This window comes from Dermacentor albipictus, unplaced genomic scaffold, assembly GCF_038994185.2.
Source record: "Dermacentor albipictus isolate Rhodes 1998 colony unplaced genomic scaffold, USDA_Dalb.pri_finalv2 scaffold_60, whole genome shotgun sequence".
Lineage (NCBI taxonomy): Eukaryota > Metazoa > Arthropoda > Arachnida > Ixodida > Ixodidae > Dermacentor > Dermacentor albipictus.
Genome location: NW_027225614.1, coordinates 36,449 through 60,476, shown reverse-complemented (window position 1 = coordinate 60,476; position 24,028 = coordinate 36,449). Strand labels below are relative to the sequence as shown.

General features: G+C 46.4%; 1 protein-coding gene across 1 annotated transcript in view; it reads left to right on the top strand.

Annotated features, from left to right (window-relative positions):
- Positions 1-24,028, top strand: part of LOC135917079 (uncharacterized) — a 93,819-nt gene that overhangs the window by 57,310 nt on the left and 12,481 nt on the right. Inside the window, exons 9-10 of the mRNA XM_070530178.1 lie at positions 4,201-4,301; positions 6,965-7,178. Coding sequence (XP_070386279.1) covers positions 4,201-4,301; positions 6,965-7,178 — 315 coding nt within the window. The remainder of the gene's footprint in view (positions 1-4,200; positions 4,302-6,964; positions 7,179-24,028) is intronic.

The window sequence follows — 24,028 nt, the reverse complement described above, 5'->3', positions numbered from 1 at the left end:
GTTCGGCATAATAATGCATCTATAACGCGTACCCGTCACTTTGACGTGGTGAGTTTTCGCGGTTTTGTGACGTCGAGTGAGAGGCAGGTGAAGTGGGAGTAGCCCGAAAACGTTTGACCAATGGCCGAGGACTAATGGCAAAAATAGTTATCAGAAATAACTATTTTATGCGAAGCATATTACGAGAGCTCAACCCAGCTCCTCAGGCGCGGCGGTGTCGCCTTGAAACCACGTGACACTGTGACGTCACGACAGAAAAGAAACGGGGCTCCAACTAGCGCCGTCGCTCGCGGCGTCGCCCCCCGCATCGGACGCGGTGAGCGTCGAGCAACGCAGCGTTCGGCGCGACAACGAAATGTGCGCCTGAGCAAGCGCCGCACGCCTGAGCCGACGCCGACGACACCGGCTTTTCTGCGACACGAGCTCCTTAACGCTGTCGCGTTAAAATAAAGGCTAGTATGCTTCGCATCCTCGGCTTAACCTTAGCTAAGCCACAGCCATTTTTTCTTTTGCTCGATGCAATCATGCATAATCAGTGTGGTCACGTCATATCAGATGGGGAGCTGTCATGGTTTTCGTGACGTCGCGTGACAGACAGGCAAAGTGGGGGGGGGGGGGGTTCCAACAAATGTTTTTGACCAATCGCGGAGGGCTGATTGCAGAATTGGAATAGAAAAGTTTGGAATAGCTTTACGTTATAGCGCCCCAGGCTCATTTATGCAAAGCCATGTCAAGACTGCATATGGAGTATAACCACGGCCCACTACACGCCCTATTATGCGCCTTGCTGTGTTTGATCTTGTACAGCCGAATGCTTTCACTTCAATGCGCCACGGATGAAGATTGGGGAGATAGGCAGGAGCGCCGAGTTCACTATCTCGCATAACGCCGATGGTGCCGCGTAGATTCCAGGGGCGGAATCTTAAAACGGTTCGGAAAACGAATCGTTCACTTCGCCGCTTACGTCACTAAATGTTCCACTCCCAATCGTTGGTGGAAGAAGGGGAGCACGCGACCACTAGGTGAGAGCGTGCCACCTATGAAGTGTACGTCATTATATGACGAGCTAATCGAGGAACTGCAGAATGTTTCTGCTTGCTAAATAAATATAAAATATAAATTAAATATTATACGGCAAGTTCTATAGTATAAAGGTGTGATGGCGGGCGTTTACACAATGCAGACGCAATTTATTAATGTCATTCTTTTTCATTCTCAGCCGACAGGTGGTATCGCAAGCGTAAATGAGTTGGCAGAGCGCAGCGCTGTCGTCTGCTACCAGGAGCTCGCACGATGCACGCAACAGGAACGCACTGCCAGCACTTCTTAAGTAGCGAGCGCGACAAAACCCTGAACATGTTCTTAGGGCCACCTTTACAAGCCAACCATATCAATTTTACTTCTTTTTTCGCCCTTCGTCATTGGCTCGGAAAGATTCGCTCACCATCGCTGCTGCCGCTATCCCTGCTATCTGTCCCACGGCGCGTCGCGTGATAGAAGCAATGGAACTAGAAATCGAACATTACGATATACGGGCCCTGCATTGCGTGCGCGAAGTAAAATCGAAGAGCGTGGTGCTGAAGGTGCGCGCTGTGCCGTGAAATTGAGGAACAAAGTGTGACACTCCCGAACTAGAGAAAAAAGGGAAGCCAAATAAGAGATCTCCTAATAATCTTCCCATCCTGACTGTAGTTTTATCAGCCGAACGAAGGAAGCGCTGAAACAGCCTAGGTTGAACCCTTATTATTGCTGAACGGCGATCTGCGAGCTATTCACGCTGGCTATAGCACTGAGAATTCGATCTCACCGCGCAAATATCTCCCTGGCATTGGCTTTGAAGCGGAGGTCATGGGAAATCTGACCCAGCCCTTCTACCAGCCAACACAGTAATTCCGAGGTCAACTTCGTGGACAGTGTCGGCAGCAGGGATTTCGGCCATTCCGATGAATGCTTCGCTTCCAACCGAGCTCTGGGAGCTGCAGGTCGGTGGCGATGAACCGCAGCGCGCAATTCCGTCTTCTGCGTGGAATGGCCGCTGGTACGCTTGCACCCGAGTCTCCTCGAATTCGTAGCGTAGCCTGGAAAATGTCTACTTAGAAAGCCGGCGGCGGCGGTGCAAATAATTATCCGTCATCTCTCCGAACGCGTATCGCACTTCCAGCCGTGGTCGACACCGAAAGAGCAACGCCAAGTAGACGATCAAGGCAAGTGATAGCCTCGGAGTCATCCAACGCACGCGCCCGGTTCCCCTCTCAGCCAACGACGGGCTCGCTTTGAAAATTATTGACAGATGCGTGACGTGATTCTAATTTGCGGTGCCGCACCGCTGTCTCTGACGGCTTCTGACGCAAGCAAAATTTTGACCAATCAGGTGAGGCCAAGTGAGCGGTTCCCCTTCCGAACCGCTATAAGATTCGGCCCCTGGATAAAGGCCGATCCACACGACGGACAAAATTGCTCTTTTGGACCGCGGTCCGCGCATCACGTGACAGGACGTCACCAGTTCGTGCGTACCGCCGTTGGCCCGCGCAAGACCGCGGCCCTCGCGGTCCAACAAATCGCCGAGGCTTTTCCCGTTTCCGTATTGGCGGCGGACCGCATGCAAACCGCAGCGATTTTGGCTTAGCCAACTAATGTTGTCCAGCAACAGAGTGTCTTCAGCCAAATCCAATATAGTTTTCGGCTCAGCAAAAGCCAGTCGTTTCATGTCCGCCGTTCCGCCTACACGTGCGTGCAGCAGATATATTTTTTAAACACCGTGTCCTCTGGGAGTGACGAGGAGGTTTTTTTCATCTTGTATGCCTCGTTGAGCAGTTCCCGGCTTTGTGGGACTCGAGCCGGAATGATAACAATGATAACACTCTGGCCGAGAGTGTAGCTGGTTGGTCCGCTCTGCCGTCTGCTATGGCGGTCCGCCGTGTGGATGTGCTCTGCGCCGGACCGGACCGCGGCGGGCCGTGACGTCGTATCACGTGACCGATCGGCCCGCGGACTTGGTCCGTCGTGTGGATCGGCCTTAAAGGTTCAATAGGCCCATCGCTGCGCCGATAGCTCGCAGTGTTGTTGGCGTTGCGAGAGGAAACAACCGCAGAGTAGTGCGGTTGTTGCTAGGGTTCCTTGTATAGTTCCTCATACATGGCTCCCAACCGAAGTCCTATGCCGGGATACTTGTTCCTAAATCCACCCTAATCCGCCTTATTCCACCTGAAGCAATGTTAATACACCTTAATACACTTCATTCCACCCTAAGCCACCTAATTACACCTTAATCAATGTTGATCCCCGTTAATTCACCTTAATCCAACTTATTCTTCTTTAATCCACGCTGATGACGATCTTTCCTGCCACTCGTTGTGGACAACGCGGCTTTTCTGCCCCAGGGGGCGTATAATTATTTCCAATTAATTCGAACATTCACTGCCACCTGTGTTTTGCTGTACGAAACTTTAATCGGCGGACATGGGTCGAATCCAGCGCGCCGGCGTTCCTCTCTATCTTCCACCGTAAATATACACTGCAGGGATTCACGAGATCCGTACCGCGAATGTTTTTTTTTCTCAAGACCAAATGGGGCATGTCAGTCGTTCTTACTTTGAAAATAGACTTACTCTTTTGACGTACCTCTGACTAATATGATTTGAGCGTGTACGTCCAATGCATCTTAAGAAGAAAATTTTCAAAGTGAATCAGGTGTGTTCGAAGGACTTTCAGAAATACTGCGTGGTTCGTTTAAAGAATTGAAGGGGTACTTCGGGCGTACCTTTGGCCACAACCTAAAGGTAAAGCTCAAGTGACCATGATAATATATGCATTGACTCAATGACTGGATAACAATTTTGCTATGCAAATGTTTATAAACAAAAATGAGCAGAAACCATGCTCTTACGTATTTATGTCCTTGTTCTCAGTCCTTTGCCGTAGTTGTTGTTGTCTCCAATGATGCTATTTTAATCGTCTCCCACACGCGTCTAGAGTGATGGTAAAAGAGATACATTGAAGGAAAGATTGTTTTCTCTAGGTTACGTTTCCCAGTGACACAAAAAAGAACAAAATAAAGAGCTCGGAACTTCAGAAGAAGAAGAAACCCAGAGCCTAGAATCCCATATTTTTTTTTTCCTTATAGCCTAACTTCATCGTTTTAAAATAAGCTCTACATTTGTTTTGTGTGGCGACAATTTTGTGTGTACCACACGTACGCAGTCCCCGACATAAAGGTCACCGATGAAGCAACAATTCCAGACCACGCTGGAACCTATTTGCTACGCTGGGAGTGCGTCAACAGCGACGTCGATTACTTCCAGGTATGATTCACTAAAGCAAGGAAAGCAAGTAGGAGACGTTTAGGATTCCAAAATATGACGTCGAGTGAATTTAAAGCCGTTCGGCTATGCTGAAGCCACATGGGGTCATGATGGTGTCGGCTATTCTTCCATATGCTCATCATGGAAATGTCTGTGGTGGATCGTTATTGTGAGAAGTGGATGACAGTGACAAGGCTTGTCTGCGATCACTCGTAACGCAAAAGAATTTTCCCGCAACACTAAGCGGTGGTATGTCCTCTTGCTGTACAGCGAAAAAAAAAATTTCTTCGCGAAGAAGTAGCGTGATCTTTTCACTCGCTGGCTACAATCTTCTGCCTGAAACTCGCAGTTGTTGCAGACAGTAACTTACATTTTTTTACTAGGATTATTATAGCAGCTTACATATATTTTTTTATTTTTTTCTCATTCAGTGGTAGTGCGTACCCAGAGGCACACACCCTGCGACCCGAGTTGGTGTCAAACAGGTTCACCTAATACCAAAACATGCCCAACGGCCCACATCTAGTGACCCAAGTTAGCGTGAAAAAGGGTCATTGAATAGCGGCACATACACATTGCCACATACCGGGTGACGCAAGTTAGTCCCACGGCTGGTTTGTAACCCGGTTCCTTCACCACCGCAGCCCGATGCTCTAGAAATCATCCCACGGAAAAACATCGACCCAATATGGCGAGGAAACGGTTAGACAGACAGACCGACGGACACATAGACATCCGAAAGTGCATGAAGTGTCGCAAGAATGCAACTCGCATTAAAACCGAAACCCACGGGACAGAAAGCGTTGGTGTTGTTTCATGCTACTCTCAATCATTCACATTCGTCTATTTTAACCTTGGCAATGTTTAACTTTCATGCGCTCCCAGAAAGACCGTAAATGAACACAAGAAGTTCGGCTGCGTCACATCCGTTGACTCATCTAGCGTAAGAACGAGTCCCCCTTCCCCTGTCATCGGAAGCCTCAGCGCCGGCCGCGAGTCATTGCGAGACCTACGCGGGCCGAATCCGGCCCGCGGGCCGTAGTTTGAAAATCCTTGTATATTAGATTCACAGAATGGCTGCCAAGGGAATGGAAGCGCAATCGAGTACGGCAGAGAATTAGGTGGTTTGATAAAGCTACGAAATTTTCCTGCACAGCTACGGTTCAGCCATTGCAACACAGGGGTAATTAGATATCGTTAGGAGAGGCCTTTTCTCCTGCATTGCACCTAAAATTATGATGATTATGATGACGATATTGATGATAAAATGATTCTAAAAATCGAGATTGACAGGAACTATAACCACAGTATTAACAATGTGTCTTATTGCGGATTTCGTTTGCATCTCATATGTTGTCGCTCTCAGACATTCAGTGTTGCGCACTTGGTGAAAGGTATCTGCATAGCGTAGGGGCTGGATTCAGCAACATTTTCGTTCGTATGTGCTGTTTGTCATTGGCTGGCCCCCTTTACTAATAAAATGCCCGGCATCAGAATTTGCTCGCACAGTTATGGGACGCTACAGCGTAAACCTATTCCAAACTTTTCTATTCCTAATCTGCAATCATCCCTCAACGATTGGCAAAAAAAATTGTCCAGCCACCACCACTTCGCGTGTCTGTCACACGACGTCACGAAAACCACGAAAATGTCGCATCTGACACGATGTGTGTGCACTCATTATGCGTAATTATACCAAACGAAAGAAAAATAACTATTTCTGATTCGACGCCTTTTTCGCCATTAACCCTCTGCAATTGGTCAAACGCTTGCAGGTCACGCCCACTTTGTCTGTCTTTCACGTGACGTCCCAAAACCGCGAAAACGCACCGCGTTGAAGTGACGTGTACGCGTTAAAAACGCATAGTATACCGAACAGTATACCGAACAAAACTGAATTTATTCCTGAATAGCCGCAGACTGCCCCGTTCCGAAAGGAATAGAAGATGGCTGACCGCCGATAGCTCTGGCACTGGATAATGGGAGCTGCCATGGAGCATCGATTGCTTTGCGTATAATAAACACTTTTGCATGGCAGTATGACCCTATCGAGCCCTTTCGGCACGTATACGACGTCGCTGTGCCAACTATTCTTTGCTGAGCATTCATTCTGGCGACAATTTTAACCTTCCGTTGCACGCCGCCGCGATTTTAGACCAGCCACCGCAAGCCAAGAGGAAACGGACCAATCACAGACGCCAGCACTGCACTCTTTATCCGGTTATCTACTTTCGCTCTGCTGGCTCGGCCCCCTCGAAATTATCTCCACTTGAGCGCGCTCCTCGCCTCTTGTCAGTTAATTAGATAAGAAAAACTGCTCAATGTTTGCACTGATATTCGCTTTCAAAGCAAAAAAGTGACCTTCTTTGAACGAGGAGTGCCGTTGATTGGTCTTTTCAAACGACGCTGCTGGTCACCGCCCGTTGCTTGCGTCGGTGTTTACGTAAATTTGACCGACAGGAGATTGGGATAGAAACAGATTGGAATATTTTTACGTTATGCGGCCCCCGGCGTAAGAGATTTTTGTGAATGCGGGCACTGACCTGAAAATTCGGACATTGGTGAAAGTTAACGCCGTCTGTTTTCTTCTATCTCCGCGTGCGTGTGCGTCGATTGCGCTAATTTAAGGCCGCCGCTAAGCACGGTTTCTCTGCTTTCCTCAGTACAAAACAGCGGAGGGAACACCTTGGATCCGGTGCACTCATTCGGCTGACTGCGCTGTCACGGTTGATAAGGGACGGAGCACCGCGTTCTCAAGTGGATACCTGCGGCTGACTAACCAAGTGACGGACTTCGAGTTCAATCTTTGGGTCCGCGGCTGTAATGACCATGGATGCGGAGAAGAACACTCGCTGTCAGTGAGGTCGTACGTTACAGGTATAACTTTAAACCCTTTTCGTACTTATAGTTTCATATCTATCCAAATTACATAACACTTCAGACGATTCTTTGCCCACATGGTAAGCAACAACGCAGCTAAGGTGGTCACTGCTTGATGCGCTGCTCACGCATGGTTCTGTCTGAATAGAGTGACTCAGAATGTGCGCTGAAACTTACTCAAAAATACGGCCGATGAAATACCTTAGCTATTTCTTTGGGACTCCCTCTACCGCAGCTACAGGTATTTCGAAATGTCTCGAGGTAATAAAAGGAGAAGTTGTTATCAAACTAATGACCTTTTTAACTAAAACAGTTTTAAGATGGATCCGGCTGCGAGTCTTGAAGCACTTCACATCATTCGAAGAGTTTACAAGTGCTTTTAGATTTGCAAAAAGCTAACGCTGCTCATTTCGATGTGCAGCCGTAGTGCACGCGTGGTCATTAGTAGTTGTAGTGCATGGTGGCCGTCTTTCCCTCAATCTTGAACTCAAGCAACACGTTGAAGAGCTTGTAGGCTATTGTTCTGTTTGCTATGCTGCCTGTCATACGGCCGCAGCAACTACCGCTTTAGTGTCCGATTCTCAAACTAGGGCGCAGTAATACCATGGATGGAGCTGGGAAAAAGCATGGGTCACTAAGAGAGGGTCAAGAACTAATCATGAAGTGTTGCCTATTGACTGCATGTATGGCTTTCAATATACCTAGATGACAGCCACAGCACTGGCCTGACTGGGTGCTTCTAAAAGTTCTCCTTAGTTTTGACATAGGTTTCCATCATGAAACAAGTATTCTTCTAGTCAAGGGTGTCTTGGTTGGTGCTAAACATTTAAGAATTTGTACAAAATCTTCGTGATCAACTACGAAGAAGCATTACATTGCCCAAATAAATATTTTCTACGCGCTGCTTGAAGAACGTCTGAATTAGAGTGCACACGGCTGTGAATTCTTTCACTTTCATTTGCTCTTGTATGTGTCCATAAGTGCGTGGTACGGGATCGCTTGTTCCATTTCTTTTAGCCTCCTCCTTCCTTTTTATGACACGCTCCTGCATTTGATTTTGGTACACCGACTGTAGATGTAAATTGAAAATACAATTCACAATGGGAAAGACGTAAGCTTAACTGTTTTGGCAGTACACGGGCATCAGCCAAAACTTGCGGGTTGAGTTAATTTTTATCGTCCGAGTCTTTACGTCGAATACAGGATGGCTGACCTACTATATATAAAAGAGACATGATGGCGCAAAAAACAGGATTAGGCATGAGAGATGGTAGCTAGCTTTTCTGTGACACGAACCTAGTTAAACCACCGATCAGCATATTTGTGTTTGCGCTTACCCATACCCCGTCCTGTGTTCTGTGCTTTAGTGGTCTGTATGATGTCGCCCTGTAGAGTAGCCCACTTACATAACTTGTAACCAGCACAGTGCGTTCGCGCGTTACATCCGAAGCAATGTTAGTGACAATAGTACATTATACAGTGAAACCGTCAGTTCCATTATACGGCAATACATTTCATGAATTACGAAAAGCACAAGATATAAAATAGCAAAAAATAAACAGGAGGTAGAAAGCAGAGGTAATCGCCTATCTTAGTGTGGCTGTGCGATGATAGTTGCGAAGCATGAGATAATTATTGTTTCGATATTGGCATTTTGTGTCCAGTCTATTTGAACATACGTATAAATCTGTTATAATTCATTGACTGACGTTGTTCTTGGTTTGCTTTCAATTATTACCTAACGAAAAACGTAAGAGAACTCAAAAATTGATATGCTTGAAAGAACATCGTATATAAAGAAAACTGCGCACCCCCCTGTAATGTTTAAAACGGTGCAAGTCTACGAATCTGAAGCCTTAAACTTATTTTCTCGTGCTTGTGCGGATTGCAATGAGAGCTCTTGGCAGGTGAGAGTACCTTAGCCCTTGGTGGTTATAACCTGCATTTCACTTAGCTGTTACTACCACGTTTGCCAAAGCATTAAGGTAGCATCAAGGATCATTGTGCTGGTATTTTGTTAAAGACCAGTAACCTAATAAACACGTATATGGTGGGCTTGTGTGTGTGTAAGCAGACTTTCTGCGAGAGTGTGCTGCCCATCCGCTCGCCCGCTGCATTAGGTGTCCAACAGGATTTCCAGTTAGGTTTTTATTGCCCATTGGTAGAGCTACCGTCTTAGTGGTTGTGGTTGTTGGGAAAGAAAAAGAACGACGTAAAAAGCACGTTTCTAGCTTCTGGCATGCCATGCTCCCATGCCACACCCAAGAACTTATACAAAGCACGACACGAAGTAAGGGAAATGCCAGCCTAGTGTGTGTCATGTTAGAATGTTAGCTATGATGACTTAATCGCAGCAAAGCAAAATAAATGCCGGTAAGTAACATTGATGCAGTTGACAGTATTCCGCATATCCTAAAGCGTCTCGAAATCTCTGTTATAAACAGGATTTTTGGGAACGTCGTTCCACTCATGTCAAGTTGGAAGTATTATATATGCAAGAAAAAAACCAGCGTTGCATGCAAACAGTTGCTGCTTAGTAATATTTTTAAAATTAAATTACATTATCGGGGGTTGCGCGCCAAAACGACGATCTGATTATGAGGCACGCCGTAGTGGAGGACTTCGGAAATTTGGACCACCTGTAGTTCTTTAAAGTGCACTTAAATATAAGTTCACGGGTGTTTTCGCATTTCGCGACCATCGAAATGCGGGCGCCGTGGCCGGGATTCGATGCCGTGACCTCGTTCTTAGCAGCCCAACACCACAGCCACTAAGCAACCATGGCGGGTCGACGATAATACTATTGTCGATATATTGGGAGATGCATTGCGGTCGATGGATAACATTGTGTAGAATTTGGAACGCCACTGCACTTTCATAAAGGGACACTAAAGCGATCAGTTGAGACTAATAAAGCATTGTTTGAGAACCCTGCAGGCCGTCATTTCAAACTAATAGATTCCTTATTAGAGTAGGAAAGTCTCCAACTCTCTGCGCCATATGTCAGCACCGGTAAAATGCACTGATTGTATACTTTCCCTTTCAATGATAACGGTAAGCCCCCAGTCAGGAGCTCACGATGTCTGCCGTATGCGATCCAAACCATTTTTGCTCTTCCGTGAATTTCATTCTCATGGTCAGGGTTCCCTGTGATTAGTTGACCCAGGTAAACGTACTTCTTCAGACTCTAGAGGCTGACTTGCCATCCTGAACTCTTGTTCCCTTGCCCGCTTGTTCATGAATATCTTTGTCTTCTGCATATTAATATTCAACCCCACTCTTACACTCTCCCCGTTAAGGTCCTCAATCATTTATTTATTGTAACTCGTCTATAGTGCTGCTGAATAGAACATGTCATCGGCAAACCGAAGGTGGCCGAGGTATTCACCGTCGATCCTTACTCCTAAACCTTACCAGTTTAATAGCTTGAATACCTCTTCCAAACAAGCAGTGAATAGCATTGGAGAGATTGTGTCCCCTTGTGTGACCCCTTTCTTTATAGGTATATTCCTACTTTTCTTGTGCATAATTAATGTGGCTGTAGAATCTCTGTAGCTATTTTCCAGGGCATTTACGTAAGTGGTCTGTACTCCTTGATTACGCAGTGCCTCTGTGACTGCTGGTCTCTCTACTGAATCATATGCTTTTTTTGTAGTTTATGAAAGCCATATAGAGAGGCTTATTGTACTCTGCGGATTTCTCGATAACCTGATTAATGACATGGATGTGATCCATACTAGAGCAACCCTTCCAGAAGCCAGCCTGTTCCCTTGGCTGACTAAAGTCCAGTGTTGGCCTTATTTTATTGGGGATTATTTTGGCAAATATTTCATATATTACTGGCAGTAAGCTAACGGGCCTATAATTTTTCAGTTCTTTAACGTCTCCCTTTTTGTGGGTCAGTATAATGTTTGCATTCTTCCAGTTTTCTGTGACCCTTGCAGTCGATAGACACTTTGTATAGAGAGTCGCCAGTTTTTCTGGCATTATGTCTCCTCCATCTTTGATTAAACCGACAGTTAATTTCCTTTGCCTTTGTCCTCTCGTAACTTCAACGGTAGTTAAGGAGGGAAGGTGTTGAAGGTCCGAAGTCGGCGCCCCTCGATGATTCGAATGCACGGCGGCAGCGCGAAGGAAGAGCCGTTGTCCGACGAAGTGACTTTTTATTCAAACGCCGAAGCGTCTGTCTGGGTCCAATCCCGAAGCTCCGCTCTCCTCCACACAACCAAACATGACTTTTTAAGCCCTCAGTTGTATCAAGGATTCGCAAACCAGCCAATCACACATGCAAGTTCACATCATTGTAACCAATAGCACAACCACTTGCGTGCCGCACACGACATTGGTGGAAACAGTGGCACTCTTTAGAACACGCCAGGGGATAGGATTTCTCAAAGACACGTGCCACCTCCCTCTCCCCTACGTTAGGCTGCGAGTATCAACCCCTGATGTAGGGTGGCTAGAATGGGGAGGTGTGAAGACCGGCCTCCGGAAGCTGGCCCCAAAACGCGTTCCTGCCGCGTGACGGCGCTGCCGGCCGGGGCGCCGTAGTTTCTCGCGGCGGCGGCATACCTCCGGGCGGGAAAATGATTTGGTAGCGCTTAGTTTTAGCGTTTGAATGTGTTAGAATCTGACCAGACTTCTTTCTCTACATTGTAGATGCTGAGAGAATTTAATGTTTCGCTGCTCTCATTCCACATGGAAACAGCGAGCACCGACTATGCAGCCCACACAGCAACGGTTTTTGCGACCACCTCTTGCCGAGATTAGCGCGCTTATTCCTTGCCGAAAGTATAGTTCATAGGAATCACCGAGCAAGGCCAGCGCATTGGAATAACCTTGAATGTGTCGCCCGCATATAAGTCACATATCTGGGATTGTAACATAACTTTAAATGGAGGAAGTTCATGCAATATATCAGCATTGTGGTGAAGAAATTCTAGAAAGTACAACGCGCTTGCGATTTAATACATGTTTATTGGAGATAACACAGTTATTGCATAAAATCACATTTTTACAAAACACAGGGCTTAACCTTCTTGGCTTTGTTGTGTATGGCACACTGATTTAAGCCTTTGAGGAAAAAGTGAATACGTGTTATACAATAAAACCTAGACACCGATCCTGTTAGATCAGCGTAATGCTTCCTGCAGCCAATCTGTGGCACATTGGCTGCTAGAAGCAAGAAATTTTTGACAACTTTTGCTTGCAGTCGCGTAGGGTTAAATGCACGGGTGAACCTGTCTTCGAGTGTCTGAATGAGGTTGTATAGACAGACTGAGGGATACAGAAGCCCCCCATGTCCCCACGCACCCCCAGACTGAAATGCATAAGCTTGCATACTTCATTATAATGATGAACTGCGCAGGAGTGGGGTGATCATTGGCTCCGTTGGACTGTCTCACAATACCAAATGAACGCTCCAAGCAGTCCTGACTGAGGCGGGAAGTCATCAAGAACCTGAACCCAACCTTCTCAGTTAGATACGTCAAGAGGTCTTTAGTGGAATGTATGGTCACACGCAGACCTTCTGATGTGCCCTTGCTTAAGAAGCCGAGCCCTTTTGCATGGGCCTCCCACTGATCCAGAAATGCTAGCATGCTGTTAAGTGCAGTTTCTTGAGCACTGCCACGTCTGAAACACAAAAAGCATTTACCACCGGCACACGAAAATGAGCACAGTTGCTGTGGGCATATCTCAGAGCTTCAGTTGGAAACCGTGATGTCATGGCTTCAATTGCTTGAGCCATCACGTCGATGAACACCCTTGTTGGCTCCAGATTTGAGTACTGTTGCTCAATATTTTCTTTGTGCAAGTCCATGGCGTGCACAACTGCACTGTTGAAAACATTCAAGGCCAGATTTACCCGCATCTTTTCGAATCCACTAGAATATGTGTGTGAATATGTCAACTTGGGTGCAACTTTCAATGTCAAGGCACTGCTGTCGACCTTCCATGTCGTTGTAACATGTTCACAGGGTGTCAAGGGATAGCGACAGCAGCTCACACCAACTACTTTGAAGAAAAACTGAGGAAACATTAGAAAAACACAGCTGCACTACACCGACCACGAGAGATCACTTTGCAATGCACCGTGGCCTACGAGACTGACAAGCTCACGGCGCCCCCGACGGAAGCGCCAAATTTTCCCCCAGTGGGAGGAACGCGCAGCGGGGCCTCCCTAGGCAATGGCGGCGGCGGCGCGGTCTTCACACCTCCCAATTCTAGCCACCCTACCTGATGTCTTCCCTCTTTTCACCTGCAACCGGCCGCCATGCAAGCTGCCGAGAATGTTGTGTGACATCGCGGATTATTAACTACATATCCGCCGGACAGCGGGCTACCCTGCCAGTACTCAGGAATCTGTCTCCCGTGCAGCTGTGTGCCGGTTCGCTTGAAATACAAACACCATAATTGGGACGCGATGGCAATTGCACACAAAAGCATTCCTCGGCCGTAGCCGGCTAAGTGGTAAAGCTACCGCCATTTTCACGGGAATCCTGAGCAGGCTCACGCAGATGCCAAACATCAAACCGGCTGGGCAGCGTCGCGTCGCCCAAATTCCGTGACCGAGACGGTCGACGGGACATTTGGGGAGCGCATGGGCATTAGTGGTGGCGGTGACCTCATGCACCCCCCTTCTTTCATCTTCACGCTCGTCTCCCCGAACGCTCCCCTTCAGCTCGGGCCTTCTACCCTTTTGTTCTGAGCGGGGGTGCAGTTCTAGTGCCTTTTCTACGGTGCAGCCACTAATGCGCTTTCTCTTCACGCGTGAGTGTTGCCCGCGTCCCCTCTTCGCGGAACCAATATGTGTGCCTCATTTCCGGTTATTGGCCGATACAGCAGGTGTGGGCTCGTCCTACGCTTTGCTGTAGTCGCCTAAACTGGGCCACAAAATAACAGCGAGGTCAAGTCCCTAATCTCAAACTGACTCCGGCTGTTATTCCATCTTCTGCTGCCGCTTTTCCCCGTTTCACGTCTTGCAAGGCCCTTCTGATCTCACCTCTAGTTATAGGAGGAGTTTCTGTATCCTGTTCATTATTGTTTCCAATGGAGTACTCTTGAGTCTTGTGGGTACTGTGCAGGTCAGTACGGAATTCCTCCGCTGCTTTTATTATACCTTCGAGATTGCTTATGATATCACCCTGTTTATCTTTCAGTGCATACATCTTGGTTAGTCCGATGCCTAGTTACCTACTTACTAATTTCAGTTGGGCTGCTGAGCACGAGGTCGCGGGATCGAATCCCGGCCACGGCGGCCGCATTTTGATGGGGGCGAAATGCGAAAACACCCGTGTACTTAGATTTAGGTGCACGTTAAAGAACCCCAGGTGGTCAAAATTTCCGGAGTCCCCCACTACGGCGTGACTCATAATCAGGAAGTGGTTTTGGCACGTAAAACCCCATATATTATTATATTACTAATTTCAGGCCGCGTCCATATTTTACGGCTTCTTGAGTCTTTCTCACGTTATAATTTCGAATATCACTTATTTTCGCCTTGTTGATCAGTTTTGACGAAGTATTAACTATTTTATTTTATTTAGTGAACTTTTTAATTATTGCTTGAATCGCAAATATGTAAATCACAAAGTTGTACGTCACCTTAAATAACCTCCGAATCAAGCATTTATTTTGGGCTTAAGTGTGCCTGGTTTTTTATCGAAGAAAAAACAAAAGCGAGATATGAAATACATGCGTGCTCCTACTCAAGCGCCTCCCCGCAACCTTTGAAAGATATACGGCTGCATTCGTTTATCGCCGCATCATGTAAAGCTTCGTCATGTAGGATAGCTCGAGACCTAACTAGCGTGGTGCGATAAGCGTCAGAAACTGCGGACACAAGAATATGTGCTCGATCATGAGGCACACGCGATAGCTTTAACTTTCGCGTATCATGAAACGAAGCTAGAAAAGAAATTAAAAATTATGAGGCTTAACGTGCCAAAATCACTTTCTGATTATGAGGCACGCCGCAGTGGAGGAGTCCGGAAATTTCGACCGCCTGGGGTTCTTTAATGTGCACCTAAATCTATGTACACGGGTGTTTTCGCATTTCGCCCCCATCGAAATGCGGCCTCCGTGGCCGGGATTAAATCCCGCGACCTCGTGCTCAGCAGCCTAACACCATAGCCACTGAGCAACCGCGGCGGGTAAAAGAATCAAAGAAATTCAACCAACGGTGAAAAAAAAAACAGGGCGCGAAAGAGCACGAAAAATGAAAAAAAAATGGCAGCTCTCGAAGAACAGAAAAGAGCTACTCAGGCGTTTATTTCAATAAAAAATAAACTAAAAGCAGGTAAGGCGTCTCAGCTGCCCACAAAAAATCATCCAAAGGCGCAACTGCTTTCGCCATTTACCCTTTCTGCCTCTTGATATCCGGAAACGAGGCAAAACAAAGCAGTTTTTTACCTATTTCTATCTTTGTCGCAAGTTTTCTTTTATGTCAGAATAGGGTGACATGAAGGTGAGCTAAACAATCAGGTTTAAACTGGTTTTGAGCGGTTATTTTCCACTGCCACTTATAGGACGTGCTGAAACAAGTCACTGTCTGAAGCCAATATACTACTTGCCTCTTTCAAACACTTGTGCTGTTGCAGCTTTGGCCAACGACGATGGAACCTCACGGCAGACTCTACTAATTTTGGTATTGGGGCGTCCGGTGTGGTAGTTTCGCTGCTATACCCGCGATCTTTCACGTACACCCCCCCCCCCCCCCCCCCATAGAAGAAGCCCAGCGGTGGCATGTCCGGCGACCTTGCAGGTCAAAGCACAGGTCCGTGTCGGCCAATCCACTTTCCAGGGCAGAGCTTGTCCAGCCACGCTCGAGACTGAGTACTACTATGCGCAGGAGCACCATCGTGTTAAAACCAGATGTTCCGAAGGTGCACAAGTGGAACGCTGCAACACACGTCATTCACGGGGCCCTTGAGAATGTCGTTGACGTAGCGTTGCGTCGGTAGCGTGTTGTCAAAAAAGATAGTTTGGAAGGTGTTGTCATCAAAAATACCGCACCGTGAATTCAACCACCACTGGTACTGGTGTCGTGTTTGTGCCAGCCAGTGGGGATTCTTATCACTCCAGTAGTGCGCGTTGTGCGTTTCTGGAGAAATTAACCTCATCCGTCCAAAGCACGCGAGTAAGTGAGTGAGTACGGGGGTTCACATTTCGTGAAAATCCAACTGGCAAAGTGAAGTCTGTTTTCAAAATCTGAGTCTTCAAGTTTTCGTTGAAGATATACATGGTACGGGTGCGTATGACCTTTTTTTTATATTCCTCCACACTAATGACCTTGAGGTTCCGGCCTCCGCACTGGCGTCGCGCGCACTACCGTGAGGTTTAGAAGCAAAGAATGCCAAAACGCCCGTTTCCGCTTCCTGAACTACCGTCGCGGTCCTGTGTCGCTTTCTTGTAAAGCTACCCGTCTCGCAAAGAAGTTCGTACTTTCTAAGTATTATTGACGGAGTAGGACGTCTTCCACAAAGCCACATCCGGAATAGGTTGGCTGCCACCCTCTTTTCGCTGTGCGCCGCCCCCAGAGCCCGGATCAATTTATCCTTCTGATCATTGGTGAAGGGCATGGCTGTCTTCTTCAAGATCTGGTCAGTGGCGTGGTACCTTTGAGATCTCCCGTTATTATCTACACACTTGGACTTCAAACAAAAATGGGTTACGTAATCGACAACAAACCAAAAGGTCCGCCAAAACGCATTAGATGGACATAGACTGCGCAAGGTTTGTTTCAACTGCTAAAGGGAACAAAAGGAACATACTTTCTGGGCGCGCCTATCTGCAGAAGATGATGAGTGCGCAAAATTACAGACCCATGTGCGCCGTCACGGTTTCCAGGCTTCGAAATCGATTTAATTAATTCTTTTACTGCGCAAAGAAGGCGGGCCCTCGCGTGACGCGTGCGCGCGATAAGAGCGCTGTCAAAAGAGGTTTCGAAGAATCAGCACTACTCAATGACTCACTTGGTGACTGCAAAAAAGTGACAAGGCGAGGGCGTAGCTGTTGGCTGCTGCTAGGAGCAAGTAGCTGCATAACGCTCCTTTCTAGAGCTTTGCCCACCGGCTTAGGGCGGCCATAAGAAATAATACTGAGCAGAAGCAAAAAAAAAAAAAAGAAGCGCAAGCCTCAGCAGCCTACAGATACCTGTCGCCTTGCCACTTTTTCGTGGTCACCAAGTGAGCTATTGAGTGATACTGATTCTTCCGAAACCCCTTTGAGAGCGCTGCTAGCGCGCGCGCGAAACGCGTGGGCTCGTCTTCGATTGGCATTCTTTTGCGCGTTTTGCACCCCAACATTGAAATACAGGAAACGCTGGAAAATCTAGCGAGTTGCCACCTGTTGAATACGCTATTTTCGAATGCATTGCAGAATTTGACATTGGAGCTTAGGCAAATATGCAAGTAATTATAAATTCGGGAAACCCCGCACGGGCGTCTGCTCAATGGCGCTGGAAAGAAAGAAAAATCCCGTATCACGGGGCTGGCAAGGCCTCGTAAGCTAACTTTATCTTTCTTACACACACCCCACAAAACACACATTACATGGGTACACAGATACTACAGTGGAATGTTAGGGGTTTACTTCATAATCGAGATGACGTTAAAGAACTCCTACATAAGTTCCATCCAAGGGTGTTGTGTGCCCAAGAAACAGATCTTAAGTCTTCGCACACGCACTTTCTCCGGCAGTATGTCATTTACCGCAAAGACCGAAACGAGGCCCTTGCCTCGTCGGATGGTGCGGCAAAAGTAGTAGATAAGGGTGGGGTTGCTTGCCGGCAGTTGCAGCGTAAAACTCTCCTAGAGGCAGTTGCAGTCTGCGTGGTGCTCCTTAACGAGTTTGTCACAATTACCTCTCTATACATCGCCCCAAACCTGCATTATCGATGATTATCATCGATCATTATCACAGCTTTATCGATGAATTGCCCGAGCCTGATCTTGTCGTAGGAGATCTTAATGCACACAACGCTGTATTGGGAGATAGTCGGTGTGATGCCAGAGTACACTGAGTAGGAGACTTCCTCTTCTCTGCAAGTGCAAACTTGCTGAATCGGAAAGAGCCTACATATTACAGCGTGAAGAACAAAACATTCTCATCTATCCATTTAGGCATTGCATCTAATACACTAGTACTGTACCTAGAGAAGAACGTGATTAAATGTTCACATGGGAGTGACCATTTGCCCATTGTGATAAAATTAACAAAATGTGATTAGTGCTCTCCACATGTGCCCCGTTGGAAAGTCGAATGTGGCCACTGGAAATGATAGAGGAAGCTCACACATTTCGCCTGAGATTACATATGTACACTTTCTATTGAAGATGCAGTGACATCTCTGCGGCGTTTATAGCTGATGGTGCGTCAATATGTATCCCCGAAACGAATAGATTGCCCTCTAAACGACTTGTTCCCTGGTCGAATAATCAGTGTAAGAATGCTCGCAGAGAGCAAGATAAGGCGTGGGCTCACCTTCGCGACTCTGTAATTACCGAGAACATGACCAGCTTCCAGAAAAAGTTCTAAGGTAGTAGAACGCGCTGCCGCGCCAAAAGGGAAAGCTGTTAAAATTCCTCTCCAGCATAAGTTTTTAAACAGATGGACGAAAAGCTTGGAACAGCGTAAACAAAGTAAAAGGCATGAAACTCATCCTCTACCATTAGTACATACACGAGAAAACACACTTGAGGACCAAGCTGATTGTCTAGGCTCACACTTCGAGCATATTTCCAGTACATCCCATTACACAGATGCATTATAGAGATATCAGAGACAAGTGGAGCGACTGCCTGTGGATCGGAAAGGAAATAGAAATTAATCTTACAACTGTCCATTTAATATGGCGGAATTTCAGAATGTACTAAATTGTTTAAAAGGTCCGCTTAAGGAAGTGACAGAATACTGCATGAAACGATAAAAACTTACGCCCTGAAAACCACAAAACACTAATATCACTCTTTTTCTCCGCCGGCTACATTGCGTCCACCTAGAAGGAAGTAATAATAATTCCAATACTCAATGACAGCAAGGACCTGACTTCAGCCAGCAGTCATAGGCCTATAGCCTTGACAAGTTATCTGTGTGAACTGTTTGAGAAAATGGTTAAACGACGCCTCCTTCATTTTCTTGGAAGTAACGAATTATTAGACCCTTTACATTGTGGTTTCAGGGAAGGTAGATCGGCAACTGATCACCTTGTTCGCATCAAGACGAATATTGGCGATGCCTTTGTGCATAAACAGTTCTTTTTGTCAGTATTTATTGATATGGAGAAGGCATAGGACACCGCGTGGCGTTTTGGAATTATTCGTGATTTGGCTGGAATGGGAATCCGGGGCGATTTGCTGAATGTAATCCAAAGTTACTTGTCGAACCACATGTTCCGTGTTAAATTTGGTGATGTCTTATCTCGTCCATTTGTACAGGTGTACCACAAGTTGCTATGCTAAGCTGCATGGTTTTGGTTGTAAAAATGAATTTTCTGCATACTGTCACACCGAGTACAATGTTTTAGCATATTTATGTGGATCATGCGCAAATCGGTTACAGGTATTCTAATCTTACTATCTGCAAACGACAAGTACAGCTTGGGCTGAAAAGTTGTACAAGTGGGCAGACAAGAATGGATTCATGCCAGATCCCCTGAAAACGATGTGTGTCCTTTTCTCAAATAAGAGAGGTATGCAGCCAAACCCCGTTATTTATGTTAATGTAGAACGACTATCTGTGAGCCCCGAACATAAATTCTTAAGTATTATCTTAGACCATAAACAAACCTTTATCTCCCATATTTGAAGTATCTTAAAGCAAAGTGCCTCAAGACAATGGATCTGTTGAAGCTATAGTCCCGCACATCTTGGGCAAGTGAAAGAAGGTGCCTCTTGAGCTTGTACAAAAGTCTCATATGGTCACGCCTTCACTACAAAGTCACAGTCTTTAACTCTTCTGCGCCTTGTGCCATGAAAATGCTAGATCCCGTTCACCACTTGATGCTCCGTCTTACTACAGGTAGTACCTTCAGGACTAGCCCTATAGAAATCCTGTACGTTGAATCCAATGAATGGTCCCTACATCTGCAAAATACATATTTAGGTTTCTCCTACGCCCTGAAGGTTAAATCAAATATGCATCATCCATGTCATTCCACTATTCACGACATATCCAGAGTCAGGCTCTTCCTTAAACTCTGTCCCTCCAGTTCGAAGCACTGTCCGAAGAAACAGGCGTCCTTCATCTAGAGAATTTCCTGATGGCTTCTACTCGGTTTCCACCGCCTTGGGAGTGCCAGATAATTCAGTGCGACATCTCTTGCGTAGAAATAGCGAAACGAACTCCTGAGGCGCATATACAACAGCATTTTCTTGAACTTAAGGCGAAGTATTCCGTTGATGAATTTTACTCAGATCCTTTGCAGTCTCCTGCTTGTGTTGCTTAAGCAGCTCTCGAACCCTCATTTTCAACATCTGGGGCCCTAAATCCATACACCAGTACCTTTAAAGCGGAAGCATACGCTATACTTTCCGCTATTCAGTACATAAGGCTCACGACTTTCGCTAGGGCTATTGTCTTCACAGACTCATTAAGTGTAGTGAGAGCCCTAATTAGTCTTCCAAAATACTACAACTCCATTTTGAATTAATTGTACAGCTTGTGCTCCGCATATATGTGCAAGCAAGTGATTGTCTTATGCTGGGTACTTGGCCACGAAGGTACGGAAGGCAACGTAGCTGCTGACGAAAACGCTACATCAGTAACGTTTAGTGACGCAGATGTAAATGTTTCCATCGCTGCCACAAACCTAAAATTTTTTGTACGCTGTAAGCAGAGGAATCATTGGCGATAAGAGTGGAATAACCAAGTATTGAATGAGCTACACATTATAAAACCAAAACTATGGAACTGGATAACTGAGAAAACAGCATGATACAATGGAGTACTTGTTTGGCTATAAAGAATAGGAAACACTTATGGTACTTACTCTTACCTCTTGTCTGGGAGGGATCTTTCCATTTTAGTAAGCGCGGCAATGACCTCACAGTTTTCCATGTCCTCATTCAATATCCTGTGTTAGAAGTACAGATAAAAATTATTTCCCTTCTGCGTATCGCGAAAACATACCTCCCCACCCGTCATTCTTTCTTAGCAATGAACCGTTTTTTAATCTGAAAAATATTCTAGAGTTCTCAGCTGAGACAGACACCCTGATAATCATCTGGCCAGGTAATTTTTAGCATGTGAACAGCCCTTGTATTCAAGGGCTCTCTTGAAGCTCTAGTGTAACTGTTATATTTTTGTTGTGTCATATGTTTTTATTAAAACCCAACTGCAATAGCCCACATCACTAATTAGTCACAGCCATTATTTTAGTACCAATATGTTTTACACCATTTAATGTAACAATTTTTAAGGCCCTTTTACAGCCCTGTCGCATCTTCCATTAGGAATTCGTTGACTGCGCCATCCACATTTTAAAGATAACATTAGCATTTTTCATGGCACTACTTCGCCATACCTGGACCTTGCGCCATAAAAGACCACACATGAACATAAATTGAGGAAAATAATGTTTAACAGGTAGCTGATCAATGATAAAAAGATCATGAGCTTGCGCAACGTGAGGGCTAACAAAATACCTTGGTTCCTATCGTCGTGCCTGGTATGGTATGGTATGCAAAACTTTAATCAGCTCCTTCACGTCGCGCTAGATTCCTAGCCCAAAGCGGGCCGCTCCCACTTCGGGACCGAAAGGCCTAGCCTCTCGGCCGCATCGCGGGCCCGATGAACGACCCGTGTCTGTTCTTCCAGTTCGGGGCTATGGAGAGCCGTGTCTCAACGCTCTTTGGTAGTATCCTTGTCGCTGCGTAACGCAGAGCACTGCCAGAGCATATGTTCTAAGTTTGTTAAGCTACCCCATCCAGGGCAAGTGTATGAAGCCACGGCTTCGGGAAACATCTTGCTTATTAATAAGGGATTGGGATAGGTTCCCGTCTGCTAAGCCTCAGGGTGAGAGCTTGGGGTCTGTTTAGCTTTATGTGCGGAGGCGGATATGATCTGCGCGCCAAGTAAAAGTGTTTTGTGAGTTCGTTGTATGCGAAAAGATGGTCCCTGCAGCACGGAACCTCCAAGCATGGCTGCCCTAGCGCCACGCGGTCTTTAAGCCCTCGCGCAGCGTCGTGAGCCGACTCGTTGAGATTAGTCGGCGCTCCGTCAATTTCTCCATTGTGTGCGGAAAACCAAATGATCGTGTGTGAGTTAGAGTCCTTGCCGCGGAGGATCGCCAGGGCCTGCCTAAAAACGGCGCCCTTGCCAAAGGCTCTCATTGCCGCCCTCGAGTCACTGTGTATTCTGGTTCTCTTGCCATCCAGGAGTGCCAGGGTGATGCCTACCTTTTCCGCCGTCTCTGGATCCGTTGTATATAGGGACGCGGAATTCGTGACATTTCCTCTATCATGCAGGCAGACCGCAGTGAACGTTCGCCTGTTACGTTCGAACGCCGCATCGAAGAAAGTGCTTTCTTCTACTCGTTCCCTGGCTTTCTCGGCTTTAGCTTGCCTTCTGCGCACGTTATGTACTGGATGTACGTTCCTCGGAACGGGCATGACCGTGATGCAGTCCCTCAGCTTCCTCTGCAATTGACAGTACTAATCTTCAACTGTGGCGGGCGAGATGCCTACCCTCTTCAATATTTGTCTTCTGGACTGAGCGGGGAGAGTCTGATGTATTGAGCTCTCTCTTGCACCTCGGCAATCTCTTGTAGAGTGTTGTGCATGCCCAACTGCACGAGCCTCTTGGTCTTCGCATATAAGGGTAAACCCAGGCCTCTCTTAATCACCTTTCTCAGGAGCGCGTTGAGTTTGTCCCTCTCCACCCTCTGCCATTCGTGCATTGCAGCGACGTAGGCAAAGTGACAGAGAACGAAGGCGTGCACCAACCCGACGACGTTGTCTATGTAGCTGTTTTTTTTTTGCATAGCTTTTTCCAAACAGTGATGTGCGTGGAGCTTCATAGAATGAAATACATTTTAGTGCAAACAAAGAAAGCTTCCCTATATGCGAAAGTTTCCCACATTTGCGTGATATCCGCCGATATTTTGCTTTCGTAATAAAGCTTAAAAATTCAGCCTTAAGAATGATACGGTTGCGAGCCATATCTTCTCTGACGCTTAGGTAGGTAGAAGTCCCACACAGCAATTGGAGCACCTGAGTGCTGTAGGCGATTGTAGACACGAGATCTAAAACGCGTGGCCTGTAGCCTACTGCCTGCGTGAGATTATGACCGTCCCGAAAGCCTTTGATGGTGTTAGCTCCTGCGCCGAATCTCGTAAGGACGATGTCCCCATCTAACCGGTTCTTTATGATGATTAATAATCACTGCTTCTATTTTAAACTATCACCTGTTTGTCTTCATAATTAGCATCTAAACAATGAAAAGATTACCTGTAGAAAATAGTGTGATTGCACAACTGTTTGTGGATGCCTTGCAGACACTAACATTACCGCACAAGAAATCACAATGTTCAGTTTACTAACGAGATTTTCATATTAAACATTTATATAGGCTTCAAGCAACAAGCTGCAATCGCACTAATGATCCCCAATATAATGGAGACATGTCCTCTCGACAGAAACACTGTGACTTGCACCAGGCTTTCGATATCGGTATCCGAATTCTGCCAAAAAAAAAATGCGTGGTCGTTAATTTTCTTCCGGTAATCCGCGAAGGATGATTTCAGAAAAATAATAACTGCCATTAATAAAAATAAAATAGACATTCCGTTTATTTGGTTTCTTTCTTTGCGTGCCTGTATTGTTCAAGTTTACGCTGCTAATATGAAT